Raw genomic sequence first — 13,771 nt, 5'->3', positions numbered from 1 at the left:
CGGTATTGTTTACCGAAATTTAGTGAAAGCGATCAGTTTTTTTTTTCCTGTCAAACGGAGAAAGCGGAATTTCTGCGCGATGAGAAGAACCGTTTCTTTCACGTAATTTCAAGTATTTGGGCAATTGCGAATTGTTGAAGCGTGTATTTACGAGCTTTTGACAGATACAGAATAATGATTCAAAAGGTACAGACTTGCAAAATAGATCTTTAGACACGCCTTGCTATTTATCGAGGTATAAATTATATAATTTTTTGCAAAATTTACCATCTTCGATATTGACATGTAATATCGCATTTATTTTTTAAATATCCCGCTCGTGAAATGAGAGCGTTCTACATGCATTTCTCTCAGGCGCGAATATTTCTCGCACTGAATTTAAACGTAATAAGTTTTCTGCTCTTGCACACACACACACACACACACATATCTTTCATTTTTAATTCAATTTAACGGGACATTCTCCGCGCGCGCCAGGCGGTTGCTCCAGTTTTTGCAAGTTTTCGCGGCGTTGAAATAAACTTTTCAGTTCATTCCGGTGAATGTCTTTTTTTTTTTTTTTTTTTTTTTTTTGCAAGGCCAGAGAACCTCGCTTATACTGTCCCGCGGTGTTGATATCGCATTCTTCTTCGTGGAATTTCATACGTGTTCCGAGAGCTGATACACACAGCCGTCGCTGCGTCGATGGCAATAACAATCGCAAAAGCGGCAAGTACTTTCGATGACAGAACATTGTTTCCCTTCACGTTTTCTTCGTTTTCTTTCGTAATAGTTTATTATTATATAATTTGTACAGTTTCGTCGATAATTTTATTTATCCCGTGCCATTATGTATAAAACGTATAACATTTTTTAGGCGCGTGTTTTCAAATAAAACCGCTTCAAAATTTTTTTGTATGAAAAGTCGTATTTTAAAAGTTTATACGTTCAGCTAATTGTAAAAGCTTGGACATTCCAGAGTAACAGTCGTTCGAATCGATTGTATATCGTATGTTTCAAATAAAGTAATACATAATGTCCCGATCGATGATAACCGTTCGATAAGTTTCGTGAATTATATCATTATACTTGGTATGCTCGTCCCTTGTTTGGTAACACAGATATCGGCACAGGCACACATCGGCATGTGTTTGTATATCTGCACGTCGGGGTCATATCGACGATTTCCGTATACTCGATTCGTACTTTGCATCCCGGTAACGGTTCTAGCAAGAGCAACCACCGCGTCGTCGTTCTTTTATTGTTAGTAGCAATTCCTCGCTGCTGCTGATCTCTCTTTTCCAATTTACATAAATTATGTAAATCATATTATGTAAGTAACGTATAACAAATTATGTAAATAACAATGACATTGTTGCTCGTTCGATATCGTGCGTGAAATAGTCAGGCTTCGATCAATCTAGACCTTGATCAGCTTTGACACGTTATAATTAGGATCGTAAAGTTTCTACATGATAGAACGAGGAACAATGTCGGCGATAAAGAGAAATAAAATCTGTTTACATCGTATCGATATTGGCTCGCTTCTAGTTCATGGAGGACGCATCTCGTTTCGCGTTAAAATATATTTATATATGTATTTATCTCGAAATATTACGGGAAAATGAGCGGAAAGAGCGCGAACACGTGAAATTATATATTGTAATTAATTATATTGTATTATCGCGTGAAGAAGAGAGATGCGACGAAAGTGCCGACGCGTGCCGCATTCACACTGATGTAACATTTTTTCCCCCATCGATCAATTGCGTCCTCGATGTGTTCTCCTTCGGAGATCTCTTTCGTCGCCCTTTTCGGTTTGCCCCTTTGCAACCTTGTTCTGGCCGGGACTGTACCCGTTGTTCGCAAAGACGATCGTTACTCAACCCCGGCAGTGAGTATCTCCAAGAAAGTTGCAAGTGCAAAGGCTGCGAGCGGACGCGAGTTGCGATGCAAATGCCGTCAAGCCCCGGCATTCTAATTCTTATGCGTCAGCGAGCGAGAAAACGCGGCCGAGAGTGCGGCGTGAAAGCGCGCGCGCGCATAGAAGAAGGGAGCTGCTGTCTCCTCTCGCAGGATCCAGTTCCCTTTTTCACCTTCTCTCTCTCTCTCTCTCTCTCTTTTCCTTTCTCTATCGCTCACCTCCGACAGCGCAGGACGAGAGTCTCTCTCTCTCTGTGCTGCTTTGTGCCCTGCATCCATCGAGAGCGCACACGCTCACTCTTGCGCGCGCGCGTATGTGCGTGCGCGCACGTGAAATTGCGTGTGCCGCAACGAGAGAAAGAGAGAGAGACAGAAAGAGAACGGAACCCCGCCGCACCACACGCGGGCCTTCACGCTGGAGGAGAATCAATAGATGTGCGTTGCATCTTGCCCCTCCTCATCCTCCCCGCAATCCCCCTCTTTACGCGTTTTGGGCTGCCACCCTTCTGCTACTAACTCCGACCTTCGCACGCGGGCGCGTCGCCGTGTACTTTGCGAGGCGCGCACGATTTATGAGGATCGCGCAGGCGATCCATATTTGAACGTTATCAATTTTAAAGTTATAAAATTCAAGTACCGAGAAAAAAATCAAATCTATCGATATGATCGAGAAAAATCGAACTAACCGCGGTGCATTTTTACTTATGCCGCGTCGCAACTCGACCGTGCTGGATATGGAGTATTGAAATTCTTTATAGGTTTTATAAAAGATTAGGTATTTCTCTCGTATTTATAGAAAGAAAATAAAAGAGAATGTAGAATCAGAGAATCTTCTTTTTACGTCAATGAATCGATATAAACAGCGTTATCCGTGAAAGGTCGGGGTTTCATGAGCAATTAAATTCACTCGTACGAGTTAATTTATGACTTTCGCGTATTCTCTCGCTACGTTTCGATAAACCTATGTCCCCTATGATGATCGTTTCTTAAATTCTATACACATATACACGTACTCGGTTCGCGCCGTTTTCGTTTACCGTGCGTTTCCCGTACGCCATATTGCCACCCTTGCCGCGCGCGCGATCCTATCGTCTAGGAACTTGGCGCATAAATCAAGATATGATGTCGGATAAAGGCCAATTGCCACGTAGTCCTAGAAAATGATGTAATTTGGTATGTACGCCCGGCTCGTATTTTCGACGTCGAACTTGCCGCGACATCGATTGCCCATAGAGATACCTGCGTGAATATCAGTCGCCCCTTTCGACCAGCTACTGAATTATTTACATCGACGATTGTCGAGAAAGCGCACCTTTCTCGCGTTCTACGTATGTGATTAGGAAGGGTTAAATTAGGAATAGATTACGATGTGTATTTTTTTTTTTTTTTTTCAAGTTTACTAAAAGAACGACGATAATGCGTTTAAACAAAGTTCTTCGGAAAAATACTTTCGACGATTCGCCCTTTCGTTTATTATATATTATAAAATATTGGCCACAATAGTTTTACATTTTTATATCAAAATAAAGTATGAGAGAGTGGATTAAGTCATCGTATTTCGGATAAAATTAAGACTGTATTTTTGAAATTTCTATTTCTTGCCACATCTACGTCTCTGACAATAAAGATGAAACCCTGCTCTACAATGAGAAGAAGTGCGGCCGTCGTGGATATCTGTCCCTCGGTATTACGCAACATCGCGAGCGCGATACCCTTGAAAGAAATAATAGCACCGCAAATAAACGGCCGTGCATCATCATCGTTGGCCAAAAAGAGATCCTCGACTTTAAGCGTCGTGATGTTGGGCGTCGTATCCCGCGTGCGTTAGGTAGACCGAAAGTAGCGACAAGGTTTGGAGGTCGATAGGACGGGGGCGGAAATCGAAGGCGAGACCGCGAAGGGAAAGCGGCGAAAAGCGAGAGTGCGAGTAATCGTAATCGTAAACACACCACGGCGCAATGTGGGTGGAGGAGAGGAGAGGATGAGAGAAGAGGGAGATGAGAGGATAAGCAAGGAGAAGAGGGGAGGGAGGAAATGGAAGAAAGGGAAAGGTAGCAAGGGCGAGAGTGAGAGTGACGAGGGCGGGCCGAAGGGATGAGGTGGGAGAGGGTGGCGGACGAGAGTGAGAGGCGCAGGTGAAAGTGAAGCGAAGGTGGTCGAGTCGGAACGGCAGCATTCGGGGAGGGTGAAAGGAGGTTAATGATTAGTTCTTCCGAGGTCGGGGGCTGTTGCCGGGTGCAGGTTGCTCGGCTTTTTCCCCTCGATCGCCCTTTCCTCCTTTTCCTCCCCCTTCTTCTCCTCCTCTCGTTTCCTGCTGTCGCCATTCCGCGCTTCCCCTCTTGCGCAGGGATGTTTTCACCCTCTCGCTCGCTCTCTTCATCGCTCGCTTCAACTCTCTTCGCGCTTTCTCGCCCGTTCCACCTCCAAAAATTCAAACCCCACCACTATTGCCGAAGCTACGCACGCACGACGAAGCTTGCAAGGTTGTTCTCCCTTCCATCCCAGGTTGCTCCAGGAACGTGTCGATTATTTATAGGGCCGCGGAGTATGAACGCCGTTTTCGAAAGTTTCTATTTCGGCAGGAATCTTATCGGTGATCGAGATTTTTTAGATTATAGCTTGGGAGAAAATATTTACCCGGCACCAGCTGGGTTTTCATACGACACTTTTTCTTTAAATTTATTTCGATAAACCTATCGTCGCGCAAGTATTACGTATATTTTTCTTCTTACGTTAGAATGTTACGATGAAATTAAATTGAAACTTGATTTTGTTTCTTACCAAAATTGCGTATTTTTGTTTTTATCGTTTTTAGCATTATAATCAATGCAGCAATATAATATAAATATAATTAAACTGCACGGTTAAATAATCAGTTTATCATTCATATATAAATATTATACGTTAATTATATACGTAGTGAAAAATATTACATTTAATACAATAAAATGGCTTTGCCTTTCATATCGTCGACGAAGGTCGGTGCGTTGCACAATGTAGCAGCGAGTCTCTTATATCGATCCCGAAATTGGCGGCATCTTCGCGTTCGAGAGAGAAGGAGAGGACGCATTCAGATTCACCTGCCTAATCTGACTAACAAATTTTATGCAGGGGACAAGTGCCGCCATATACACACCGACCTCCAATCTTAATGATTAGAGCGTGGCTGCTGAGATATGCTCTTCTCTCAAGGGTATCAGAAAGATTTCGTAAAGCTTAGCTCGTGTACGTTAATTTCGAATGCAGGTGCACAGCTCTCCGTTGTTAAGGACGATCGGCGGTAACCACCACCGCGCATAAATATTTAATTCAGCCAAAACCATCACGCGCGCTTGTGTTTATGAAAATTCATGTTTGGACTGTACGAAGATAATTCCAAATTATTATATTTTATGTAATATAGAGTTCAGTGATTAACGAGGAAAATATCTTCGTAATTTAGATTTTCCTGCTTCTTAAGTGAAATTTATATTTACAATTGGAATTATGTCTTAAGTCGTCTAATATCTATATCTTATATCGATTAAAATAATAGCGATATTTTATACATACTAATTGAATCGCTATTTCCTAATTTCTTCATGCGCTTAAATCAATTTTTTAAGTTTTTCCGCGAACAATATGGCTGTTTATTTGCGCTGCTTTGTTAACAGTGAACGGATTGTTTGCCAATTCAGCGTTCTATACTTCCTCGCGATTTCTATCGCGTCCTAGACGTAGCAACGAGCTTATTTTGTCGATTCCACCGGCGGCGCCGCTGCGTCCGGTGCTTCAGTTCTTCGTTATCCGGTAGTCGGTAGTTAAATTATCTTATCGATTTGCGCGAAAGAATCTCTCTACTCCCGCGAACGAGAGAGAAAGTAAAAAAAAAAAAAAGGAGAGGAAAAAAAATAGCGGAATAAGGGGAAGGGAGATTCACCGTAGCCGCGCACCGCCCCTTGCAGCGTCAGCCCTGGCACTTTAACGGCCCCCGAGGACTTTCCAGCGAAAGTGATGGCCGTGGCTGCGTAGGAAAGGGAGAATGCGCGGAGGCGGCGGTGATGCTCCGTGAGTTCTCGGCTCCTGGAGGGGTAACAGAGTCGTCGTTGACGGAGGGGGGCGCGGGGGGGAGTTGGTTTGGCCGCGAGGGAGGTCGACTCCGGAGGACGGCGATACGATAGCGCGAGGAGGGTGCGGAGGAGAAGAGAGTTCGCTGATGGTAACCTTGCAACCCTCTTGCGTACGCGCGTCGAGGAAGGGAGACTGGAATCTCGCGGTCGGAGGGGTGGCGATCGGTCACGGGCTTGCGAAGGCAGTCGGGGGTGCAGCCGCGCACCGGGGCGGCAGTGACGGGCGTGACGTAGTCGGAGGAGGATGTATGCCCCTGTTGGCGAGGGCCCCAGCAACCAACGACCATCCCTGGTCAATCCATGGTGGCTTCATCCGCCAGGTACGACCGACACGACGAGTTGTTGTTGATGTTGTCGTTATTGTTGTTATCGTTGCTGTGTCGTGCCCGTTTTCCATCTGTCACGCTATCGATATCGATATCGATATCGATATCGACATCGACGTCACGATGCCGATCCTCCCAATTCGCGGGAGCTTGTTTGTTTTGATCACGGAGAGATTCTCGGGGATCGAAGGATGCGCAGGAAGGGCGAGAGATGCGAAGGGGCGGTTTCGAACTTGAAGCTCGCGGTTGCGAGGGAGAAGAAAGAAGAGAGACGTAAGGTTCCGCCGCGAAAGCGATTACATATCACGTGATGTGAAATAGTGAATTTCGAAATAGCATCTTACTGACCAAACTATCGAGATGGTCTCGTTTTAACGCGTCAATGAAAAAGAAAACCGCAATGTTTTGAACTCGGAATATGTTTTTCTTGCTCTGTTGATTTCATATTTATTTTATTTTTTGTGACTCTTTTAGGGAATAAGCAATTCTGTTCAAAAGTAGAGCCTAAATATTTTTATTTGATAATTTATACTATATCATATAAAGTTGATGAAACAGCTATAACTTTGTCAGTAATTGATGTTAAACTTGTATGAAGTTTGACATATGTGAGCACATTGCATAATGATCACTTTATATTCGATGACGTCAAAACAATGATATAATCGCTATATAAATTATATAATTCCAATGTCTATATTTATTTCTCGTATGATACGAGAATATATATAGTTCATACTTTACATGCGAGCTCTATTTTGGAACTTATTCCAATTAAACAATATACAATTTTAGAGACTAATTAATCTAATTTTATACCGTTGATGCTGCGTATAACATCGTAACAATTCCGATTTGACTTCGAGATCACGGTTACGCTAATCCTTTCGCGTCGGCCATTATTACGTGTATATACCGTGATTTTACGCATCCTTTGTTTCGACCTCCGCGAAGTACGTGCACGTGCAGCGACAGCACGTGCACGTACGTGCATCATGCGCTCGTAGCGGTATTTTGATACGGAAGTCGCCGCTTATTTCGCGCCGTCGTAAAAGGGATCGTATACATTACATCTCTCTCTTCTACCTAATTTTCTCCCCCGATGTCGCTCCGCGGGTTCGAAAAAAACGCAACGTTCCCGCCGGATTGCCGGCTCCCGTGCGGCGGAACCTCCCTCCCGCTAACGACCGCCATTCGGGAAATTTATTGTGTCGCGCATTCGCTTTACAGCGGTCAGAAAAACTACTCCTTCGTCGCTCCGGACGCGAAAAAACCAATGCGACTTCCGCGGCAATTTTCGAGATCGTTTGCTCCGCTCAATGCTCGAATCGTATTGTGCACATGTATATATTAGAACGCGATTCTTTGTGGAAAAAGATCCTGGAATGTAAATTCTTCGAATTTGTTCGTTCAATTCTTCGAATTTGTTGTCATTCCGCTCTAACTTTGTTACGTATTACAAGCGTAACGATCGATCGGAAAACGCTGCGCATATTTAGTTAATAAACGACGAAGATCCCGAGAAAAGAGCGGCTCGCATTTCGCAAACTCGTTTTTACCTCCGGATCGAGGAAACGATGTGCATCGGAGGCTGACACTGCGGTCGCTCGTTCGTGACGACGAGGTCCGCTAGTAGGGGCACACTATTAAGTATCGGCCCAAAACGTAGGGCCGCCGGCGCGGCAGAGGAGGAGAGAAGAACCCGCGAAAGAAAGAGTGAGAGAGGGGAAGTCGAACGAGCCGGGTATAACCCATAGAACAGTCCAATTCAGATCGTGCTTCGCGCTGGGCGTTTTTCGGCGTCATTCACGCATTCGCGCTCCGTATCACTCCAAAGTGACAAAGGGCAATATTGTCCCCCCCGAGATGATTGACATTGATGATTGCACGTCCGCGGCGTGGACTCCGTGTTGATTGTCGTAATCAGAATAATTGCGGTTGTTGCACTCTTCCGTTCTAACTGTCAACCGCACCGCGAGTGAGTCACGGTGATCCTTTCGATGTGCGATTTCTCTTCTCGAAGGACGATACCGCGAGTATGATTATCGCGAAGAGAACATCCTTGGACATATGTTGCATTAAGCATTTATGAGAATCTAATTACGGTGAGGCCTTTTTTCTTTTCTCTTTCATCGAACACCGCGATTTCGTTCGATTATTCGCGGGTAAGTTACCGGAATACCCGAAAATCTAATGTAACGAACTTTTAGCGCGAACGCGAAATTTGTTGATGTTTCGTGGTACGAAAGACAAAAGGATTTCAGAAGATAAAAAATTGCAAAACTGCACGTAGATTGTCCCTCGAGACTCCGTCAACACTATCGTCCGATCCTCGATTATTCGTCACCGGCAAAAACGCGCTTACATCATCGCGCTTCATTGAAATAGATTCACAATGGCGACGATTTGAGAAAAATATCGCGTCGCTTTATTTTCATCGGTGAAAGCGCACGAATAAGCTTTCTCTCTTCTGCAGTCGGGTCTTTCCTACGTTTTAAAACGTATTTCATTGTGCATCGGCAATCTGTTATCCGAAACTAGTCTCGGAGACATTGACCTCCAAATTAACTTTCGCCACGCTTCGGCTCAGATTAGCGATGTGACATTATTATCTATCTACTTTATACATACATATACACACATAGATTTCGAAAATTCGTGATCTCTCGTATAAATGCATTCCTAATTTCCCCAATAGCGTTAGAAATTTAAATATTTCAGAAATGAATAATAATGGAGAAAAATACAAGATTTTTTTTTTTTTTTTTTTTACAATAACGAACGCAGCAATTCGACAATCCTTTCAACGTGCTCTCTTTACTTTAGAAATACGTAATGAAATTAAATGAATGTGGATTGTCTTGATAATCCGCGCGAACTATCATTTGCTCTTGGAACAGAAAATACACACACACACATATATATATATATATCTCTTTCTCTTCCCTCCTTTTCCCCGAATCGTGAACGTTTCGTTATCGTTGTCAAATCCTCTCCCTTTGGCATTTTCATCAGTACAACTAACTCTTTGGATAATTATTGTCGGGATTCGTGCAGACATCGCTCCCTTTTTCCTAGTCCGTCTCTTTGCTCGGAGGCAGGATATTATGTTGATGCTAGGAGACACAAATCGAGATTATTTTCTCCAAGCAGAATTCCCTTCGCGGAATTCGTATTTTCCATAATTTCACTTTTATCGTTTTCGGACCATTTTTAGACTGCGCGCGAAATGTCTTCCTCTTACTTGCATTCCTCGATATGTGAGCTATGTTTATCATCAATTTCGGTTGATCAAGCAGATAGGCGAACTTAACGAAGAACGCACGTGCAATAATATTGTTGCAATTTAATGTTCCAAGCGCAATTATTCCGCAGTAATTAAAATTAGAAGCTCTCGTCTAATATTTATAATTATATTATCGCTAGTTTTTCTCCCTACATACTTTAATTTGTTCACAATAACGGCAGTATTTCTTATAAAAGCGTTCTTAAAGAGTATCGAGCATATCAAAAGCGGTATACTGGTTATGCACGACCTGTCGAATCGAATCCAAGCCCGTTATTCGTTATAACGCATTAATACGGTTTTCTTCGACGACGGCTTTCTCTCCTGGTATCAACGCAACAAAGACAACGATCGCGCTTATTGTTAAAAGGCGCCTTACGAAAAATGGCATCGCCATGCCAGGCGCCGTTCCTGTTTTTCTCGTCGAGCCACGACGCTCCGCGCTTTTCATATAGGTGGTTTCCCTCCCTCTCTCCCCCCCGCCTGCTCCCTCCTCGTTTGCGTTAACTCAACATCTCGACGGCCATCCTTTTCCATATACTCGCCGTTGCTCGCCCTCGCTAGGCAATACCATCGTCCATATTCAACCACCTCCATACCACCCCATGATGAAGGCGAACGACGTTTCTCAAAGACCGCATCGTTCTCTCTCTCTCTCTCTCTCTCTCCCTCTTTACTTTTTTATTTCGTTGAGTCGGTCAATTTTTCCTTCCGCGAAATCGCAAAGACTGGAGATTGCTTCTTATTGCTCGATCGCATATAAGTCGTTGCTATATCGGAATACATTAGATTTTGCGCGATCGCGAAAGAGCTCAGGCTCCTTATTCCGCGAGATAGAAAGTCGCGTTTATTTTCGTCCGTATATTGTGTCCGATATTTTTCTTACATCTCTCTGCGAAAACTTTTACACCGGTATACAGATGCCACGCACGTGAGCGAGAAACGTGACGTCACAGAAGACGATGCGTGTCCTCCTGTAATGAAATGGCTCTCGGAATATAGAGTCAAAATACAGAAAAGTCGCCGATAATATCACATCCCTTCCCGTATATTTTTGAGAAATCCTATTGAGAGAGAGAGAGAGAGAGAGAGAGAGAGGCTCTGTTTTTCCGACGCACAAACGCGATGACATAATACCGCCGCCATAAGAGCGCCGAATTACGACGCTGGCGGACGCACGCGCACGCACACACACATAACGCCCGCGATCTACGCTGCAGCGCGCGCGTGCGCTTTCAACGCGTCTGTGCACACGCCCGTTTTGTGCAGCGTCGTATGTATATAACGTGTGCGTACGCGGAATACGCGTGTGTTGCGTGCGCGCGTGCGGCCCCGTGGCGACCTTGAGCCTCCCTCTCGGACCTCCTGGCCCCTCCAACGACCAGCGTGCGTTTTGCCACCACGCAATGCCCGCGATCCCTACCCCTTCGCCGCGATGCGTACATCTCCCTTCTTCTTTCCCTGCGCGCTTCCTCCCCCCTCCCCGTATCACCGCTCTGTCTCTCTTTCGCGCGGTTCCGGGCCACGCAACTCGAGGCGCCTCCAACGCCTAAATTCCCCTCCGTCTTTGCTTTTCGTGCCGCGCGGCGGTTCCTAGCGATGGGCATCGATCGCACCGTTGCCGTTGATTTTTTTTTATCCGAATTCGAGCACGCGATGTATATATATCGAGCCTGTTTTCTGCCTATCCAGAGCACAGATAATTTCGCGACAAGATGAACATACCGAATTTTGTCGAACCCTGGCATGTACAAAGATGCGCATTTACATGTTTATCAAGGCTGTCGCGCTGGACGTTCAAGGATTTTCTTTTTCTATTACGCGATTTGGTGCTTTCTTACAAAACGCATCATGCTCGCGATGCGACTCTGATATACGTTGGACAAGCGATACCTTAAGCTATACTTCAGTTGGCGATAGCAATGCTCATGGGATCATTTCATTCTTGTTATTCATCATTGAAAGTTAAATAAAGATAGATGATACTCGCAAGCATTGCGATCGCCATGTGTAGCGTGGCCATAGAGGCGTTAGGTTACGGAGGGTAAGGGGGAATAAGACTCGAAAATGAGACGAATAAGAGAGAACATCGTAGCGCGCACGAGAGCGAAAGAGTTCTCCAGTCGGGAGAGGCGAAAAAAAAAACAACATAGGAGAGGGAACCGCTGCGGAGCCGAAACTTCTAGCCTCAAGCAATCGCCCCACCGATCCCTACCCCTCCGAAGAAAGAGAAGCCGCCGAATCGTCGATCCCCTGCCCCCGGCCACCCACCCGGGTCCCCTTCTCCCGGTAATTCCGAATTACCGCCACCACCGAGTGCCGGGAACACCGAAATTCTCCTTCCCCTCCCTCCCACACACACACACACACACGCACGCACGCATACGCATACGCGCGGACACGCGCATGATGTTCCGCGTAACCGCATTTGCATCGCCACCGATGACCCATATTCACGTTCTTTCTCGGCGATACACTAGCGACGATGACGGCGGTCCCTCAATCCTCGCCCTCCCCCGTCCCTTCGCTCACCCTGTGTCTCTCTCGAGCGGTCCGCTTCCTTCCCCCCCTGCCGTCTCACGGTACCGCGCTACCTCCTCGTTCCCTCTCGCTCGCGCCCGCGCGATTTTTCGGCTGCCGCGACGGATCCTCCCGCCCGCGGATTCGGGCCCATCGGCACCACAAACGACGACAGTCACGCGCGATTCGTTCATGTGCCAATGCGCGATGCAAGCGTGGTGACTCGATTTCAGCCGGCGAGTACGCATAGTCTCAGTCAGTCGTCTAGCCAGTGCTCGTGCGTATCGGCGCGTTTCACGGTCGGAATAGCCGAAAATTCTATACTTTCTCGCGCGCTCTTACGGGGCACGTTTGGTGATATCGAGCTCGGCCGAGTCCCGATCGGATATTTCTTTCGGTGATACTACACGCGCCCGGTGTGGACGTACACATTGCACGGAACATGTGCCGCGCCGAGGACACGTGCGCGCGGTGTCGAACTCTGTAATTCTCCTTCTCGCTTTTCTGCCCTGGCACAGTGCTGGTGTCCAACCAGGTGGACACGAAACGGAGACGCAAGTGCGTATTCCAAAGTGTAGCGTCAATACCGGTTCTTGTTAAAGATCGTCGAGATCGGTGAATGAAATCGAAGCGGCATCGCTCGCGCGGTCGCACACTCGCGTTGACACGCCCCTGATACCGGTAAGATCTCCTCTCCTCTTCTCTCACTCACGGCGCTTTATCGCAGGCGTCGCGGAAATGCGGTGGAATTTTGACATGGCGCAAACGGTATTGTGTGCTCGCGGTTCGTGACTGTGTCACGAGTACACGGTCGAAACTTGCGACTTTTGGACTTATTTATCATCCGCGCCCGATTTCTCGACCGAACACTCGACTCGGCGCGCGAAACCGGCGACCACGCGCGTCCGATAATTTCTCTGTCACGATAAACGCGTATTACGCACTCACGGAGCCAGTGAATCGAAAGAGGTATGTCGTGTTTACGAGGTATCTCCGTATCTCGAGGTTATCAACATTCAACATTTCAGGCTGGAGTGACAGTAGTGCGATCTGATATTTCATCGTTCATTCACGGGGACCAATCTCGGTATAGTACTACTAACTTGACAATGCGTACAACGTCAAATAATGCTCGATCTATCGGAAAAGCCCTTTCGCAAAGATATGAACTTCCCTTCGTGTTTATCAATTCTCGAAACTCTTTTATTGATACTTTTGTGACTTTTATTTCTAACAGTTACACTTCTTCCGCAATACGCTCTTTAATTTACACCTTTTAACAACCACGTATATATTTTCTATGCCTATGGTGAGAGAGAAAGAAAGATCGATCGATAATCGAGACTGCTTTCTGCGTAGCTGGACGAGCAATTGGGCACGAACGCGATCAAGAAGGTAAATACCCATTGGAAGGTGGCTGCGAGAGGGACGGTGAAGGTCACGGAGTTGAGTCTAAGGGTGGCATCATGGACTCTCATCAGCAGCAATTCTGCCTCAAGTGGAACAGTTTCGGCAGCAACCTAGCAACGACGTTCTCGAACTTATTCAAAAGCGAGAGTCTCACCGATGTCACCCTCTTTTGCGAGGGTAAGTTTCTTAAATACCATAACATATATCCTTCTCTTTAT

General features: G+C 45.9%; 1 protein-coding gene across 2 annotated transcripts in view; it reads left to right on the top strand.

Annotated features, from left to right (window-relative positions):
• Positions 1-13,771, top strand: part of Chinmo (Chronologically inappropriate morphogenesis) — a 53,755-nt gene that overhangs the window by 776 nt on the left and 39,208 nt on the right. The window contains exons 1-2 of one of the 2 annotated variants that reach the window (XM_070305394.1): positions 6,124-6,331; positions 13,503-13,730. In XM_070305394.1, the coding sequence (XP_070161495.1) occupies positions 6,256-6,331; positions 13,503-13,730 (304 nt within the window). In that variant the 5' untranslated portion in view covers positions 6,124-6,255. Of the gene's footprint in view, positions 1-6,123; positions 6,332-13,502; positions 13,731-13,771 lie in introns of those variants that run through there. The other variant, XM_070305395.1, reaches the window with a different exon arrangement.

The sequence above is a fragment of the Polyergus mexicanus genome, unplaced genomic scaffold (genome assembly GCF_030449975.1).
Source record: "Polyergus mexicanus isolate NDT 795.1 unplaced genomic scaffold, iyPolMexi1.0 SCAF_12, whole genome shotgun sequence".
Lineage (NCBI taxonomy): Eukaryota > Metazoa > Arthropoda > Insecta > Hymenoptera > Formicidae > Polyergus > Polyergus mexicanus.
The sequence above is the reverse complement of the archived record's forward strand: the minus strand, read 5'-3'. Positions and strand labels throughout refer to the sequence as shown.